At 36.0% G+C, this 20,327-nt stretch overlaps 1 protein-coding gene across 1 annotated transcript in view; it reads right to left on the bottom strand.

Annotated features, from left to right (window-relative positions):
• The window catches only part of septin7a (septin 7a), a 106,787-nt gene extending 88,201 nt beyond the window's left edge, over positions 1–18,586 (bottom strand). The window contains exons 1-3 of the mRNA XM_056479182.1: positions 18,513–18,586; positions 17,777–17,900; positions 145–247 (exon numbers count right to left, since the gene is read on the bottom strand). Coding sequence (XP_056335157.1) covers positions 145–247; positions 17,777–17,900; positions 18,513–18,586 — 301 coding nt within the window. The remainder of the gene's footprint in view (positions 1–144; positions 248–17,776; positions 17,901–18,512) is intronic.
• Positions 18,587–20,327: the final 1,741 nt, after the last annotated feature.

Raw genomic sequence — 20,327 nt, 5'->3', positions numbered from 1 at the left:
GAAAAACGGCCTTTAAAGTTGTCCACATCGAGTTCTTAGCATATTCCAAAATTATCCAAAAAGACTGTTGCAGACTTTGATTATAATTCTCCCAAATTACATTCTGTGGGCAGCAGTGGGATAAACAGGACAGAAGTTACTCACCGACGACCATGAGAGTGAACTCAAAGCCCCTCTTCACCGATTTTCTGTACACTTGGTTGGGGAGATTTGCAAATCCCACATACCCCTCAAGGTTCTTCTGTTGCTGTAGACAAAAACCAAACACAGTCAATGGCTTTAGCAAGCAGCATGGCTGTCTGACAAAACACTACAAATAAGACGTAACGTGGGTGGACATTTGTCAAAACTCCCTACAATTAGTGTTGAAATCACATTTCTATAACAGAAATCTTGAGTTTGACATTAAACAATAAAGAATCTTGGCCATAATGGAGCAATTTGCTAATTACATGGGTTTTCAGAGACAAATTATTGTTTAAGAATTACACATTTCTCCAAATAAACTGATTCAAACACCCAAAACAACAAAGCTAAAAGTAAATTCCTTTAACTCTATTAGAATTGTAATCAAGAAAAGATTAAACATTGCAAATCAAAGACTTTACGTATTATATTTCAGTCTTACATTTAAAAAAAAAACACGATTAATTGATCAATTGATTTTGTTTGTAATTATTTGACAGTTAATTGTTTCCACTGAGCTGTATGGTTTGGTTAGGTACAGTACACTACAGTGCACTTACAGTATTTCCATTTCCACTGTCCAAGTACCAAAATAACTAACAGACTTTCCTCTTTGAAAGCAAGAATGACATCAACCGCAACTTTCTGGCAAATGACCTGGTATTACGATGTGTTTGAACATATCATAAGTAGATAAGAGAAAACATTTCCTTTGACACATTTAAAATAAACTTTTTGTCCACGATCAAACACTTTTCTTATGCTCTGTGCCAATTTGCATACTTATTATACATCCTAAAAGCATGTACATTTTTTTGTGAAGAAAAAGTAGATAAATTTGAGAGTGTAACAGAAGAGTATGCAAGCTTTTGGACATAATGCTTCCTCATTAACGAACAATTATGTTGCTTAGTTTTATCCCCTGTCAATCATCTCGACACATCATCCACATTTCTTTCATATTTAATTGCCTACCATATAGGAGAAGCGACAGCAGATTAATCTGACATTTGCGAGTCTTTCATGCAGAGAAATCTCCTCAGGTGTTTGGATAATTATGCATTCAGAAGTTAAATGTCCAAACACGTCTTTATATAAGTTCACGTTGTGAGATAGAATGTCACATTGTTATAGAACTTCACTTTGCAGATAAAATATAAGCTGTAAAATGTGGTTTAAATATTTTCCAGTTGACTAGATATTAATTAATAATAGTCATTTAAATAACTTTATCAGAGTCTCTATAAATGATGGTTAGTTTCGCATGTCCGCCATGTTTGTCGTTTGTATACACTTTTTATCTGCAATTGTAGTTCTACTCGAATTCACATCCAATGTGCAATGTATTGTGGGCAATATTAGTGGTTAGATTATGGATGGTTCTACACTTCGAATTTTTTATCGGAAATAATACATCATCCAGGAACCTTTAGCATACTCTTTTCAACATACTCTCGTTTAATACTGTGTTCACACCAGACATGGATGAAGCATCAACCATGAGAGATTTACATGTTAAGTCAATGCAAAGACACGAATAGACATTCTGTGGTGCGATACGCGTGAACGAGGCGGTGCGAATGAAGCGCTTCGCACAAATGAGGTGGCGCAAAAATGAAGCGCCACGAGTTGAGCATTTTGTGCACTTGACGCGTTTAACGCACGTGCAAATCGCTCAAGTTGGGAAATCTGAACTTCAGCAAACATTTACGCCACGTTAACCAATTAGGAGCTTTCTCTTGTAGGGGCGTGATTATGACGTATTGCCTTTTGTTGGTGTCCCGAGGAGAAATCCTCTTGTCGACAACAGATAAACAATCTGGGTTGGGCTCAGTTTGAAGCACCACTCCATCATGCAGGTATAGTTTCTAGAGAAGTTGATGAACTCACAGAGCTGGGTGCACTTTTAGTGAGGATCTAGTGAACTTAGACATGGTGCAAACGAATATACATGCTGTTTTTAGCCTTCTTAAAGCACATAAACACAGCTATTTTCTCAATAAAATCCATGTTAGCCATTTAGCAACGAAGCTAGAGTCACCGGGCGAATAGCATGATAGCATGATTACGTGCGAATAGCATGATTTATTTGCGCATTCTGCGTCTGCTGTGAACATAGCAAATGACATACTAAATCTTTTTTGAATACCATTTAGGACGGATAGTATGTGAATTGGGACACAGCATTAATTCTGTTTTGTTTTATTTGTCTAAAAAAAAAAAAAAAAAAATCATTAAAAATTTTATGCAAATGGAGACCATATAGCAGAAAGTTATATAAAAAAAGAGGAGAAGCTTTTACATTTGCTCTTATAGATTAAATTGATTGATTCAAATTGAACAACAATTTTGAACAACAAAATGTAAATCCTGCCTGGCTTGAGTACTTCAACAACCCATCCTAAAATGTTGAAACACTTGTGGTCGGTTAGAATGCATACTGTATGACCACATGACCACCTACAATATGACAGCAAGCCAGAACACATTTTTAACTAGCTTTGGAAGCGGTCAAAGGTGGACAAGCTCAAAATGTTTCAGATCCCATTTAATACCAGCTGTAAATAGAGCCTAAACTGTTTTCAGTACTCAGTGTAAAGACTGTCCTCCGCAGAGATGTGTATCCCACCAAATTTTTGTGTTAAACATTTTGATTTTATCTGAATGGTTAGTTGATAATTTATCAGTTTAAACAGACTCGAACATTCACATTCCAACAGAGCGGTTTATCAATTGTTTTCAACCGCATTGTGGAGAAAAAAAATGGCCACCCAAAAAGATTTGTTCTTTTGGTCACATGCCTAGACCCACTACTGTTACACAAACATTATCATTAAAACAGTCAGATATTTGATTTTTTTCAAAAATTGCTTGAACAGACACAATGAATAAGTAAATTGAACCAAATTCCACAATATTTTTTTAAATATTTATGTTGGTGTGTCTTGCTTTTTTATGTTCTCCATTTCATTCTCTACCAGCACAAAAATATTTTAATAACTCTAATGTTCCCACACAAATACATGTATCTGTAGAATCAACAGTGCTCACTGGCCAAGTTTAATATCTTTAAAAGTAAGAGGTAAGAGTGATAACAGCGCTGCTTGTTTTTTGAACAAGCTAGCAAGCACAGGCTCTAGTTTTAAAAGACCTTTTGGCAATTTGAACTAGATATCCATTTGTGGCTTTGAGGTGTTTGAAAATTGACTTTAAGTGTACTTACTGCTACTTTGGGGAGCATTCAGGTCATGTTGTTCCACAGATGGATGGATGAATAGATGGACACAGTTAAGAATAGATGATAAGATTCCACCAGGCAGAGAGAGAGAGAGCGGTATCCACATACACAAAACAAAAGAAAAACAGAGAGAGAATGAGACAGAGCAAGATAATAGCTCAACACCATTAAAAGGATAGTTCATCCAAAAATGACAATTATGTCATCATTCATTACACAAAGCGTCTTTAAAAACAAAAACAAAAGTTGCGCTCAAGTACAAAAAGAGTCTAGGCAAGCATTTATTCCTAACAACAAAGGTGATGCATTGAAGATGAATGTCAAGCTGCTTGTTTCATTGGTGTCTGAACACAACAAGCTGTACGATAAACATGACTACAAAAATGTCGACAAGAGGGAGCTGTTACGAAAAGTAACTGCAGTTCAAACAGGATTCAATGGCAAATTTAATTTCACTCCATTTTCTTTTTTTTTCCATCTAATGTCAGAGTGATATTGAAATTACATATTATCAGTGTTGGACAAGCTACTCGAAAAGCATAGTGAGCTATGCTATTAGCTACTCTACTTAAAATGTAGCTTAACTACACTAAAGCTACCCTCTGTAAAACATAGCAAGCTAAGCTAAAAGCTATTTGGCAAAAGTAACTAAGCTACATTGAAGCTATTTTTGTAATTTTCATTTTTAAATCGAAGCAACTTAAATTCAAGTCCATCATATCTTAGTGATCAATAAAACTGTCAATGAAACATATGAGGCATAATTGTTCAGTTCAGTCATCTACTGCAATTAATAGGCTGTACCAAACCGAAACAAATTATTGCACATAACAGCAAAAACTAAATAATCCAATAAAACCAGGTGTTACACATTCAAAATACTATAGTAATTTATAGAAAAGGGAAATATTTAGGAATGAGCATTTTATTGTAAATATATTTAATCTAGCGAGTTCTTTCTTACACCCCTATGACTGGTCACGCACTCAACAGAAAGGGCTGTGATTGGCTCAAACACTCTGGCGCTGTTCACCATTGAGTGACGCTGATAACCGGCAGCGGCATTTACAGCTGATCCATGACAGACGCAGATGAGAAAACTCACTATGCAGACACGCGCTCGTGTCTGTATCCAGAAGTATCGCTATAACAGCCGAGAGGAGAGGAAAAGTCATGCCAGCACGTCAAATGGGCCACAGTGAGAGAGAGAGAGAAACGGAGTTTACTTTAATTTTCTCAATCTGAGTGAAATAGGGGCTTATGCTATAAGTGTTAGTGAAAGACTGTCCAGCAAACACACACGCAGTCAAATTGTGCACAGTTTCTGCATTTTTAGGTAGTTGGGCCGTTGTAAATACTCTCGTTCGCCTCCCTCGCCATAGTAAACTTCGGTGACATAGCGCATATGAGATAAATGACGACAGTACATAATAACCAGTTATGATTATTACTGAACCGAAAGCTAAGTGTCCGCATCTGCATCGTGGCGCACTGAAGAAACAATTAATTTTGACAGCCCTATTATTTATTTATATATATATATATATATATATATATATATATATATATATATATATATATATATATATATATATATATATATATATATATATATATATATATATATATATATATTAAAAGCACCACAACAAATAAATTAGTAGTATAATAAATTGAGTAGTTCAAAAACATTATAGCATTTATTATAAATTACATAACTATTTTTTTGTATGCACTTGGGCACATTTGCAGGACAAACTATAAGTTCATTTAAAACCAGCTCAACTAACAAAAGACATTTAAAAATCAAATCAGCTTTAACAAAAGCACAGCATCAGAATTAATGTTATTGCATCTTAACATGAACTTCTCGACATATGGTAATGAGGAATACTGCTTCAGAAAAAACACATCTCCCTCAGTCATCTTTCCATCAAGTAAGTTTGTCGATTTAGCCTAATTGTTTGGCAACATCAACGACCAGAGCAAGAGGTGGCAGTAATGCACCAAAAGGTTTGTTGTCGACCACCGTAAAACAGGAAGAAAAATCGGCATCATACGGATTTACTTCGACTAGATATTGGCCTCACAGCTCTGTGAATGTTGGTGCTGTCACTTATTGATCCGCGATCGGTAAATTGTGCTACCTGATTTTAAAAAATAGCTTCGCTACTTGTAGTGATGCTACTGCCCAAAACTGCATAACATATACTATTGAATTCCATAGTCTTCCATATGTTTTCCTACTATAAATGTCAATTGTTAGAAGTTCACATTCTTCAAAATATCTTCTTTTGCGTTCAAAAGAAAAAATAAATGCTTACATGTTTGGAACCAGTTGAGTGTGACTAAATAATTTCATTTGTTTGTGTCATCTGCGCTTTTTGCTGTTTTAAACTGCCTTTCAGAGAATTTGTTTAAATCTCATATTAGTCCAAGGAGGGTTGATCAGCAATGAACACATGCATACATGCAATACGTGAAATTAAAACATCCGTTGAAGCTTCTTTAGCCTATTTTCATCCTGACAAAAATGCACAACCTGTAGTGTTTGTCTAATGCTGCACACCCAAACCACTTCTCTAAACATACAGAATTACAGGAAGGCAACTGCACTAGACTTCCACAGAGCTCACACTGCCAGTGAAATGCAAAAAAATATACATTTCATTTAATAAATCAGGCCGTCCCTGAACAGCATTTTCTTTCTGCTGAAAAGTTGATAGTGAAATGTGCTGATCAGGAATTGCAGCACATGAAAACCCAACTCATTTGACTACCAAACCTTCATATTTTCCTGCTAACCCTACAAAAGGAAATGCCTTGGAGGAACATGTATCCATCTGGCTGATGATAATTCAGAAAGCAGGCTATAATATACAGTAAAAGGTTTTAAATTAGATCAGTTTTAACTCTTGCATGGAATGTGAGCATCCTCATGCATCTTATCATCTCAACGGTTATTTGATCTTTTTAACTTCTGTGTTCTGTTAAACACTGTAATCTGACTCGTGCTACACCACATATGCACACACCTCACAATACAGCATGAAGGGAAAATTTGAACACTTCATGCAACATTTTGATTGGTTACTGAAAATAAATTAAAATTATATTAATCACTTATGACAGAACACATCTACAGGTTGGCAAAACATATCTAAAAATTATCATTATCATGATAACAGTATATGCCATATTCATATCACAGAAAGGTGCAATGAATTCATTTCATTAGGGATGCCGCAAAATTAGAATTCTGCCGCAAAACTGAAAATCTGTTCTGCTATTGGCTATAAGCTGAAAATAAATCCTAAATTAAGCGAGTAGAGACAAGAGGAAAATGACAACAGTCAATAAGAGTGAAAAAAATCTGCCCAGGTCTTCATTCATCCTAGTGTATAAATGTTTGCACCAAGACAGCTTTTTAGATCTGAAAGGTTTATTTGATCAGAAAAATATCCATTATTAATAATTAGTAATGCAACGATTATAGATTTTTGTTGTACGATTATAGTCTGAGGAATAATCACGCTTATGATTATTATGCATTCATTATTTTCAAAACACTACTAGTTTAGAAAAGTCACATGAAAACTTATTTTAAAGTGTTATTTACTGTGCTCAGTAATCTACAGCACAAAAATAATATTAAAAACAAACAATAGTCCATTTCTCTTTGGACTTAAAAAAAAAAGTTTTTGGCATTTAAACACAAGTATTAATTTTAGAACAATAAATAAATGTAAAAAATAATAATAAATAAATAAAAATAAAAAAATGTATTTGGCCTATGTAAATCTAAGCTACATATTAGGTAAGTATTTCGCTTTTAAAGAGAACAAATGTAGTCAAAAGCTGCTGAACCTCTTGATCAACTATATTATAAAAATTTTTGGTCTTTTTCTTTTATTTTTTACTCTCTTTGGAGTAGAAATGTATATATTCCATACTATGTATGAAGCTGACCGGTCAGTTCTTTCAACTTCGAGCGCCAGGAAAGTGCGAGCACGGCGCGCCACGTACACGTCTATCTGCACACGCAAGAAGTGCCTCCATTGGAAATAACAAACTTGCCCACACAAAAGACACAATATGTGAACGGCCCTTAGATAATAGCCTCAGCCATACTTAATCAAGTGTGCGTGGGTATTAGTCTCGGTGTACAAGCTCAGAACTTCAAACTAGTGCACAATTGGTGTATAACTTTGTTCAGTTATGGCTAGGATTCTGAAGGTATGATAACCTTGATAACCATGATAAAAATATCATGGTTTCACAGGTTCCCGGTATTGTGATTAGTTCTTTTAAAATGTCTGGGTGAATAAACAACAACTTTTCCCCCATTGAACTCAATATATTTTTTTTAAGAAACATTTAAAATATTGTAGCTTTTTTATTTTAAACATGTCAGGCTAAACTATTTAAATAAATCGCTGACTATCTTAATTCCTTTCCAAAACATACATTTCATCACAACTTGAAAAGGAATCTTTAGATAGCTTTCTTTTCTTTGGATATAAAGTAAAGCCACTGCACTGTTTAGCTCTATAGCATGCTTGTATGTTGGTGTATAAGTGAGTTGTTTTTCAAACAATTCCTGAATCGTGGACTGACCAGTAGTTTTTGATTTGGAGGGTTATTTTGCTGTAGATACTGTTGCCCTAAAAACCGAATGAAATAGTTGTAAAAAACAAATAAAAATAGAAAAAAAAAATTTACTTAGAAACAGTATAAAAGAAAATGTTTGCGGTTTCAAAACTTGACTTTTGCAAACAGCAGGTAAACCTTGAAACCGGTTATTGTTCCATGCCTAGTTGCAGCAGTTTTGCTCCGTGCAGAAACATGGTGTTGAGAAACCTTTCTGATTAATTAACCTTGACGACTTAAAGTGTGGTTAATAGTAAAATCAGTTAACTGTTGCATCCCTATCACAATTTATTTTAGCATGATCATTCCATAAATATATTTGTTGTTTTTTTTTTAAAGCTAATTAAAATAGCTTTTCACTAGGGAAACGTTACATGACAAGGAATATCGTTATCGCAATACTCAACAGCAATACCACATATTTTCCAAGTGTCATGAAGCCCTACTGAATGATATATTGGCGCATAGATAATTCGATTCAACTCTTGTCAAATTCAAACAGAAAATTAAAAGACTGAAAAACAGACCTCCAAGAAGTGTAACATTCTATATTAACTCAAAGAGACATATTTATAACTGTGGCAACAAAGAGGCATAGTTATAACTGTGGCTAAAATTGAGAAAAACACAACCTAGGTTGGCTCTGAGATATTACAGAAATATTATGTCTCAATTATTCAAAACCAAAACCCATGCTGGGACATTTCTTGCTTTCATAACTTAAATTATGGGTCATTTTATCTGCAATCTAATCACACAGTAAAAACTTCTAGAGACTTTTTCTTATTTGTTCTTTTGTAAAGCGAGTAATTTGCTCGATAACATCAGTTTGAACAATTATGAATTACTTTCCCAGTACAGTAAGCATCACTAATGACCCAAGTATAGTCAATTTGCAAATATAACACTGAATCTGTAATGAGTAATATGAGAACCAAAGCCATTCAAATATAGTTTAGATGATCAGTTTAAATTGGAATAAAGCAAAAAGTCAAGACATTAATGTTTTTTGTAATGACATCACCAGTTGGATTTTTACCAATTTGAACAAATATTTACACTAATTACTGAATTAATTCTGTGAGAACAAACTTTAAAGCACAGAGAGAGAGATATCTCTTACTTTGTTTTTCGCCAACCAAAACAGACAAGCACTGCTTTCTCTCAGAACTACAAAAATGAAAGTCTGAGAGTCTATCAAGAATATCCTGCAGCACTTCCTGCTGATGTTATCATGTGTTCAGGTGTGAGATCACCCAGAGGAAATCAGAGCTAATAGAGAGGACACGAACGTTCCTCCTTCCAGGCTTAAAGTCCGCCAGACATCAGTGACATGGCATGACACCAAAAAGGCCAGTCTAAAAGAACAAATACAGTAAATACACCAATGCAAATTTGCATAGTATGAACACACACCAGTAACTGAATTTCCCTGTGGTGTGTTGACAGAAACGGCCCACAAGGATTCACACGGCCAAAAATAAAATCATGCCAGGGCTTTCACACATACAGTATGATGTACATGACGACTGTACAAGGACACATTCCGACTCACTAATGTGGGTTATTATATGACAGATGCAGTTTATCCCAGTTTCCTCTAGGATTTTGTCCAGCTGTGGTGGCAGACTCTGTTGGGCCTTTTACACAGATCTACCAACTACCTGTGGCGTTATTTTATTAACAAATGTCGTAAGCGCAGTATTACAAGGCGAGATCGCATTCATGTAATACTAGCATGCGAATCTCTGTGCTCGAGCACCGATTTCCTCTGTTCTTGCACAAAACTTCTTGCGCGCCCTTAAATACACGCTGCTCAGGTGCAGATTTTCTTGTGCGCTCACAAATAAACGCTGCTGAAGTGTGATTTAGTGCATTTATGTAACAAGTACGCCTCCAACATTTATTAAATTTGCTAGGAATATTTGTGAATGTCTCCAATAGACTTACAGAGCGGCATTGATGCGTCCTGAAGTAAAGTGAAACGGTTATAAACTCCAGCAAAATAAAGTCATTGTATGCAGAGCCATAGACCTTTATCTAAAAATAAAATATAATTATGGAAACCGTGTTCATCTTGACTGAAAGCTATGTCGTATTTGGCCTCACGCATCACGCACCTGTCAGTCAGTCAGCATGTCACCTTAAAGAGTTAAACAAATAACACACAGCACTACTGCGATTACAGAAAAGTTAGCGCTGTTATAATTCACTTACCTTTTAATACGTTTTGGTGCGATTATGACCGGCTATTAAAAAATGAATGAATGTTTTGAATGAGAAGCTGTAATGTAGCCATTGAGGGATGAATTTTGGTGTGGCACCCCACTATGGAAGAATGAATGTAGTGGAAACCATGCAGATGGATGACTTTATCCAGCTTACGCAAATAAATATAAAGATGTTTCTGGATTTACTGGAAATTCATACAGTTTGCAAAATCATTCTTGTTTGTTCAACAAAATATCTATTTAACTTGCATTTAAGGGTGAACTAACACTTTCAGGGATTTTTTTTCAGGGATTTTTTCTAGATGAAATGTAACCAGTCATTACCTTGCAGAGGTATAAAGTGAGAATGAAGAGACAGAGAGAGAGAGAGAGAGAGAGAGAGAGAGAGAGAGAGAGAGAGAGAGAGAGAGAGAGAGAGAAAGAGAGAGAGATACAGGGAAAGAAAGAAAGAAAGAAAGAAAGAAAGAAAGAAAGAAAGAAAGAAAGAAAGAAAGAAAGAAAGAAAGAAAGAAAGAAAGAAAGAAAGAAAGAAAGAAAGAAAGAAAGAAAGAAATAGAGAGTCACTGAAGTACAGAAGCAATGACATGTTTTTATGTGGCTTAACTGCCGGAAGGGATGTGAAAGTCTAAAACTAAAGCAGTAAATACAGAGACACTAAGCTATGAAAATATGTAAATGCTACTATATGACTTTTCCATATGAAATATTTTGTACTGAAATATACAAATTAAAACATGACTATGAATGTAACTGGAAAGTGTGAAGTTCGGTGAAAGATACACTAGATCATCACATGATGTAAGCATATTTTTCCACATTTATATTTTAATGTTCTGCCATTAGTGTATGGATGTTTCCCAGAGATGGGTTGCAGCTTGAAGGGCATCCGCTGCGTAAAACATTTGCTGGATAAGTTGGCGGTTCATTCTGCTGTGGCGACCCCAGATTAATAAAGGGACTAAGCCGAAAATGAATGAATGAATGAATAAATGTTCTGCCATTATGGGTGTCACGGTGGCTCAGTGGTTAACACTGTCGCATCACTGCAAGAAGGTTGCTGGCATTTCTGTGTGGAGTTTACATGTTCTCCCCGTGTCTGCGTGGGTTTCCCCCACAGTCTAAAAATATGCGGTTTAGGTGAATTGAATGAACTAAATTGGCTGTGAACTGGGCTGTGGCTGGAAGGGCATGAGCTGCGTAAAACATATGCTGGAATAGTTGGTGGTTCATTTAGCTGTGACGACCTCTGAAATAGAGGCTAAACCAAAAGAAAATTAATGAATGAATGTTCTGAGATTATTGATTACCTTTAATTTCATAATCATTAATTCATCTGCGACTATGAACGCAATTTTGGAAAGGACGACAGTAAACTATAACTCTGAACAGTAAATGCTGGTCCATCTGAAAGTACTTGATTTACTACTGCTTATACAGTACCACAACCATCTTTTGATTAATTCAGCCCTAATTTCAAAAAGCACGTCTACTCAATTCAATTTATATAACATGTACTAAAGTAGTTTTGAATATAGAGGTTTACCAGTTTAATTAAAATAAACACATTTTTGTGGTACTTCTAAACCTGTATTATTTTCTCACAAAAGTAATTCCTTTTGTCGTAATGTCGTAAGTTAAAACAAACTTTTATTTCAGCAAATTGTAGTAAAGTTTTTGGAGCTCTGAAGATGAAGTACAAAGGCCAGGACACACCAAGCCAATGCCAAACTACTAATGCCGACAAAACCTAACTGTGTTGTCGCCTCATGTCTGGTCTGGCCAAAAAAGCAGCCCATGAACAAACCAAACGGATGGCAACCAACAGAGATGAGAGTCCATGTTCTGCACATGCACGAGAGGATGTGTTTTCATTTCATCATTTGCAAATATTTGCGAAATGTAGCGGAATTACAGCAAGGCTCTTTGTGTTCCTTATTGACTTAATATGACACCATTATACAAATAAAGGTGAATTGAATGAGTTGATTCGTTGCTGAATAACCAACCAGAGTGTTTTCTTTAGCCAAAACCAATTCTACCTGCTAAAGCAGATCAATGAAATCTGACATTAACCCGATGAGAGGCTATGTGATGCACACTAAACTAACTAGCGGGCTGACGATACGATGAAGCCCAACAGCCTACTGCTTGGTGTGTCACAGTCCTAAATGTTCATGTGCTCCTATAATACTGCAAAAGCTGAAGATTCAATGAGCATCACACATGCACGAGATAAACTGTGCCTTATTATTCAATATATATAATATTCAATCATCTAAATATTGCCAAATTCCATACAGTAAGTTCCATTTTAATGACTGGATTTTGTGATTTAATCTGGAAATTATAGGACCCTTAAAAGGATTTGTTGACTCAAAGGACACGACAGCACCCAAGCAAAGCAAGCAACCTCTGCCTGGTGTTCTCATCACACACCAAATGAAAAGAGTCAGACAATATGCTCTTTAAAGGCTATTCTGACCACCCACAGTTCCCACTCTTACTGTTTCAACTGTATTACTTCACATCAAGAGCTGGAAAGACGCTACCTACTCAAGGGCCGATCATTTAACACTTAAGTATAAATCCAGCTTAGGGTGGGAAGAAAAATGCAACAGTATATTTATTTTGATAAACATGGCTGGAAAAAGTCAAAGTCAGCTTTATTGTCAATTCAACCACATGTACAGGACATATAGAGAATCAAAAATATGTTACTCTCAGACCCTAGGTGCCTAACATTTAATATTAATACAAAAAGTAGAGTTTTTAAGAAAGAATTTGCAATTAATACAATTATACATAAAATGTAGTCTAAAAATATACATAAATAAAATGTAGTTTAAAAATATATGTAAAGAAAAAAAAATAGTAAACAATACAATGACATTAAGGGCATAAAACTGGTTTAATTAGCAGTAAACAGTATATTTCAATAAACAGAAAATGGTTCAGTGGCTCAGTGGTTAGCACTGTCGCCTCACAGCAAGAAAGTCTCTGGTTCGAGTCTCGGTTGGGCCAGATGGTATTTCTGTGTGGAGTTTCCATGTTCTCCTCGTGTTCCCCTGCATGCTCCGGTTTTCCCCATACTCCAAAGACATGGTATAGGTTAATTGGATGAACTAAATTGGCTGTAGTATATGAATGCGTTTGTGAATTTGACTGTGTATGGGTGACTCCCAGTAATGAGTTGCCCAGTAATGTGACGTATGCCGGAATAATTGCCGTTTCATTCCACTGTGGTGACCCCTGATAAGTAAGGGACTAAGCTGAAGGAAAATTAATGAGTGAATGGTTTGTATGGTTAGTTTCTGCCTTCATAAAACCTGACTTTCTCCCTTTTGACGAAGGATGAAATTCATTGAATTAAAAAACAAATTTGCTTGTATATGTGCGTTTTATAAAATAGGTCTCAGGATAGAGCTGCACAATTAGTCGAAAAAAAAGATCGCGATCTCGATTCGGCCCCCTAGACGATCTTAATCCAGCATTTCTACGATTCTTCCAATCATATTTCCAAGTTCAGGAGAGAAGCAAAGGCGGCTGCACGAGTCTTTTCATTGTTTCACATACATTGCTCAGCGACATGGACACCTCCAAATGATGTTGAAAGAGTCACATACTGTATTTATAGGGTATAATTCACCTAAAAATGTAATTTTTAGTATTCTATACATATAATTAATTTTTATTATTATTTTTAGTATTCTATACATATAATACTGTATTCGCGGCTGGGAAAATCACACGTGACACGAGGTGCTGACTGTGAGCTGTTATCACAGAGAGGGCAGGCGCGCAACCTACTTAAAGACAGACGCGTGCGCGTCTACTTTAGTGAACAGAACCTGCATAGGCTGTGAGTAACAGGTAATAAAGTTGTAAATAATATTCAGTTTGTGGCACAGAGTGATCATTTAAGAGCCACGCGCGAAGTATGAACAGCACTTAGCAGTGAAAATGAAACCGAAAGTGTGCACGTCATTTACATAATCATATCGCATTTTAGAGTTATGATTGCGACAAGCGTTTGATATGTTTTTTCTTTCATAGCGAACACACAGTTGTGCATGAAAATAAATGTTTACAGTGTCAGTATAACTACTCTAGCCTATATAATGTTGATTTTACCAGTGAATAAATGGTCTAATAATATTGTCAATGACAGATTGCAAGTATAGGCCTATATCCCAAATATAATTCAACATCAGAATTATTATAAGAATAGAATTATTTATAGAAACCAGTAGACCTACACATAATATTATTATTGCTGTTTTACCATATGTTTGACTAACATTAAGCTTTATTTTACATCTACAGAATCGTGAGAAAATCGTGATTTTTATTTTAGGCAAAAAAATAAATAAATAAATAAATAAAAATAAATAAAAATAAAAAACGCGATTCTCATTTTAGCCAGAATCGTGCAGCTCTACCTCAGGACATGGTAAAAAATAAAATAAAATTAGTCCCATGTGAACGGACAGGACCAATTCAAGCAGCCATGTGATCTAAACATGAGAATAAATAAAGAATGAATGAATTCTTTTCACTGAGCAAGAGTCCAATGGGGTCTTGAGCCACACAAGAGAGAGGCCTCATGAGAACTCAGAAATGGACATGCTGTGAGTTGCCAACACAAATTTCTCCTTACTGTATAAAGTCTCAGTCTATATTGTAGTCTGTGTCTATATTGTCTCAATTGTCTCATTTTTAAAAGTTCTTAGAAAAAAAGCTTAAATATGAACAAAAGCAAGTGCAAAGGAGAATGTTTAGTAATTCTGACTGATTTTCAGTATAGTAAATATTAATAAGGGAGGACTGGTTTGCACCTGTCTTTATACATTAGCGGATCTCAAAGTCTGTATGAAAGCAAACTATTTGCTAGCATTAGCGTACTACTTATTGGAATAACATAAAAAAAGTGCATTTCTTTACAAAATTAACCTTTTCCAGTTTTCCTGAACTGCCATTTATTGATGACTTATGTCAGATGCTGCTGTCGACTTGCACTGTGACATTCGATGTATATTTTGCCTCTGTAGTGTATTACTTTTACCTGTAAAAACTTTGATTTTTTTTTAAACAAATAAAACACCTTGGTATTAATTAAATAATTAATGTTTACATGTGTGTAAGCAGTACATTCATATAAAAGTTTGGTACATAGAGTAACTTGGATTTGAAGTTATTTTTAAGCAAATAAATTGGAAATAATTTGTACACAAACATAAATGTTGAGTTTATGTTTACAAATTGTTTTATTCATTAGTCTTTTCAGAGTTACCGAGTAAGCATTTTCATGAGATGGAAGATGTTTGGTGTAGGGCTGGGCGATAAAATCGGTTTTGATATTTATTGACCGAACACCATTGTCAATATCAATAAAAAAGAAATTCGGTATAAAGCGCTATAGTTTTATTAAAATGTGGCTACTGAGATTGCAAGAAGAAAAAAAAAAACGAGAGCACTAGCGTTTACAGTGAAAGAATAACATCCGATGTGGTACAGTGTTTGTTGTTGTAGTTTGTTGTAGATAAGTTATATTGATTACATATTAAATGTTTTATTTACATAATGCTTTCAGCGTATTATTCAGCTTGTCACCCAGTGTTAACCACAGACATTCGGCAAAATTAATGTTAAAGTGAGCGGCGTTCATCTGACAGGTCCATTTGCGATAGCACCCTCAAATGAATGAGAATGAGAATAAGACGAAATGACCAAACATCCAGACCAAAATATACAACTATCTCATTGAAACTCCAAGTGATTTTACAAGTGAGAAGTTAAAGGCCTATAAGTCTTTGGATGCCTACTAATTAGTTCTGTGTGGTCATGTGTAATAAATTATTTTCCATGATTACCAGATTCAAGACTTTGTAGTGCTAAAAACTGAGGTTTTGCCTAGCCGAAGACGGAGCTATACAAGGCCTGGGTAATCATCAACAAGCAAAACAACTGCATTCTGACAGCGAACTGCACCTGTATGGCAGGGTATGTGAACTTTACATTTCATTCTTAGCATTCAGTGTCTGCAGTTTAATTAACCATATTTAGCTGTTTTTGCTGAAATCATTGCTACAATCAAAAACGAGTAATGTGTACGATTCAGCATAGCGTGAACCTGATATGAAATATGAACTGTAGAGTCAAGCATTTTTAATTAGGTGCTCACTTTGTTCAGCTCTTATGATGGCTGTTAGCCAAAGACGTCTGCGGTTGGCATTAAAAGCAGTGTGGTGTACAGTAAAATGTAAGTTTTTAACATCCAACCGCACAACACGACATGTTTGCTATTGCAACCGGGTTTTTTTTGCAACCAGTATGAGCGGTTGAACCCGTGTGACTTCATGTGTGACGTAGGTTGGTAATTCTACTATAAGCTTAGGGTGTAAGTTTGTCATTTCCAATGGAGGCGCGCAACTTGCACACCGCACGTATGGAAGCGATTTGGAAGTGTATGTTGAAAACACCTAGTTGAAAACATCTCAACTAGACCGAATGCCACGAGCACATCATGATTAATTTAAGTAGAACTAACTAGACTGCTTCACACTTTGTATGGAATACACACACTTCAGTAACGGTAGACTAATTACCTCAGACAAACACAGCGCATCCAAACACTACAGTGCTTTTTACTTTTCTCCATAAACTTGCATCGGCGCAGCAGCAATGTTTTCTCCATTTGTCATCGTCTAAAAAAAATGCTTGATGGTCGCCTAGTTCCGAGAGAAGCCAGGGGAGCATAAGTGCAAAGCTAATTGTAAATGGTCAAGGAATCCACGTGCTTGTCACTTCAGGTCAGAATAACAACACGTGCGAAAATGAGTGCCATATAGCAGCGGTGAGGAGTTTGTAAATTTAAAAGGATGTGAGGATTTCACCAGAGTGACTTTTTGGTTTCTTTTCTTGTGCATCCCGGCCATTAGCTCCCCATCTGAAAGATTTTTTAGCATCATGTTTGTTTATTTTTAATATAACTATAACTAACTGTAAAGAGGAAGGAATAATGATGTTTACTCACACGGTCCATGGATCAGCCATGCCACATCAAAGAGAGTCAAAAATCACATATTTTTGATAGGACTCCAAAAAAAATGGACTTGGAATTTGAACTATGACATGGTGTTAAAACACAGAGACACACAAAGCTTGCTGCAGAGGTGTGCTTATATCTATATATCTATATGAACACATGTATAGAACTTTTGAATTGTGTTCTACAAATTCAGAGGTTAAAACAACATGCACACTGAGCTAAAAGAACTTTACCATTACACTCCTAATGATTACAGATCCACTCGCTCACTCCATCCACCCATCAATACATCCATCCATGTCAATCCAGAAACCTTTTCCATCCTTCTATTAATGCTTGCTTCCATCATCCACCCAACTCTCTATCCATCTATCATTCCATGGATCCAGTGTTGAGTTCTACAACAAGTGGATGCAATCTTACTATCAGGTGTTTAGCTCCAACATATGTCAGAAAGTTTGTAGTGATCCTGAAGACTTTGATTAGCCAGTTTATGTGTCGTGGTTGTGGTTTCAGTGTGATGTGTTTGAAACTGAACAGAGGCCTCCTGGAGAAGCAGGACTGACACCTCTGACTTACTGCATAACTCATATTTGAATATTTCTAAGCTGAGAGTGACAAACAACACATTGAGGTGTTTCTCCAAGAGCTGCAAATGTCTGCCTAGAGAACTACATTCTTTGCTTAAACACGGTCTTCAAAGTACTACAGTTTTTCCATTAATTTCTCGACAACATTTTACGGTTATGTTTGTGGAACAATGGAAATACCAAGGCAGATGAATATGTTTATGATCTAGCACCACAGAACTGTCTGATGTTTTCGTTACACCGTCCACACTACATTGCTGTCAGTAAAAACGTTCAATTAAAATGTTACATGACAAAAACTAACGTTAATTGTCACGTTAACAGCATAAAGACCAAAAACCACACTGAAACCGACAGCTCGAGTCGATCTATTTGTCTGTTAACACACGTCCAGGAAACGCATCTTCCGCGCGCAACAAAGCACGCGCCCGTAAAACACACTGCACATATTTGACCATAAATCTACTTACAGAAGAGTTGGACAAACCGCCAGTTTATTAAAGAGAAAAGGAATAAATACTCACCCATTCTGCTGACGCTCCCGGCCGCCTCTGTAACCGATCTCTCACCGATCGACATTCCCTTTCTCCAACTCACGGTCCAGCCCACAGGGGTACGTCACATTTCTTGCGTAGTCTCCCATGGCAACCTCGAGGGCGACGGCCGTGGCGTATCTTTGGTGAATAGCGTTTGCTCAAAACTCGCGATAGTTCGAATAACCACAAAGATTTTTGTATGTAAATGCGGCTTGGTGATCAGTTTTGATACGAATAGTAAATAAAATAATACTAAATAAACGTTATTGTGCAAACGTGTATTTAACTAAACTTTTACGAATTATAAAAGATGTATACTAGTTCTATATCCCTATGTAGGATATTATGAAAATTCTTTGTGAATTTTCCTTTTCTATCCACTCATGAGATGCACAGATTAACATTAAATTCCCTTATTTATGATGGTCTGGCTGAAGACTCGCATCAAACTTGTTTCCTTCCCCTTGGTCTTGATCTGTGAAAAAACAAACAATGCTGACTCCTGCTGGCCAAAGTGTATTAACAGGCCCTTTATTCATTGTTGATGCACTTTTCTGTCCTAACAGCTTAAACTTAACTAAACACTTTGTTAATGTGGAAATTTAAATGTAAAATTATTTTTTTTATTTAAAGTATAATAAGACGGCCCAAACATGTAAAATACGTAAAAAAAACTGTCCATAAAGGACTTTAATAGCAGCTGACATAAGTTCATGATTAATCATGGTAGGTCTATCACATTGATTCATTCATTTTATTTTCAGCTTAGTCCCTTTATTAATCCGGGGTCACCACAGCAGAATGAACCACCAACTTATCCAGCACATTTGACACAGCGGATGCCCCTCCAGCCACAACCCATCTCAGGGAAACATCCACACACATTAATACACTACAGACAATTTAGCTTACCCAATTCACCTGTACCGCATGTCTTTGGACTGTGGGGGAAACCCACACGAATGCAGGGAGAACATACAAACTCCACACAGAAACGCCATCTGATCCAGTCGAGCCTCGAACCAGCAACCTTCTTGCTGTGAGGCAACAGCACTACCTACTGCGCCACTGGGTCACTTCTAGCACATTCAACCCTTTATAAATATTAAAGCACATTACACCAAATGGCTGCTTTATAAGGTACACCTCTTCAGTTCTATATTACTTCAAATATCTAATCAGTATCACATCATGGTAGCCAGTGGTGTAAAGTAACAAATTACAAATACTCAAACTACTGTAATTGAGTAGTTTTTCTCAGAAATTGTAATCTACTAAGTAGTTTTAAAAATGTGAACTATTACTTTCCCTTGAGTACATTTTTAGTGCAGGATTGGTACATTTACTCTACTACTTTCCTTTGACCTGCAGTCACTACTTAATTTTTTTCTTTTCTAGGGGATTAGAAAACGTCCAACCTAAAATCAACCAAATATTGTGTAATGATGTTACAGCTCAACGTTGTGTGGACGTTACCACCTCCATACCACCACTGATGCTAGCACATCAATACATTAGAATCAGAATCAGAAAGAGCTTTATTGCCAGGTATGTTCACACATATGAGGAATTTGATTTCGTGACAGAGCTTCTACAGTGCAACAGAATTACAGAGACAGAACAAAAAACAGATAATAAATATATTTAAAAATAGAAGTAGAAGTATATAGGTGTGATAAAAACAACCTCCTGTGGTTCACCCAAAAAATGAAAATTCTGTCAAAATGTACTCATCCTCCACATGTTCCAAGCCTGTTTGAGCTTCTTTCTTCAGATGAACAGTGAGGAAGACGTACTGAAAAATGTTGGGGAAAACAATCCCTGATTTCCATATTTGTGTTCTGTCAG

This window comes from Danio aesculapii, chromosome 19 (assembly GCF_903798145.1).
Source record: "Danio aesculapii chromosome 19, fDanAes4.1, whole genome shotgun sequence".
In the NCBI taxonomy this organism is placed as follows: Eukaryota; Metazoa; Chordata; class Actinopteri; order Cypriniformes; family Danionidae; genus Danio; species Danio aesculapii.
This window is presented reverse-complemented; position numbering and strand designations above follow the sequence as displayed.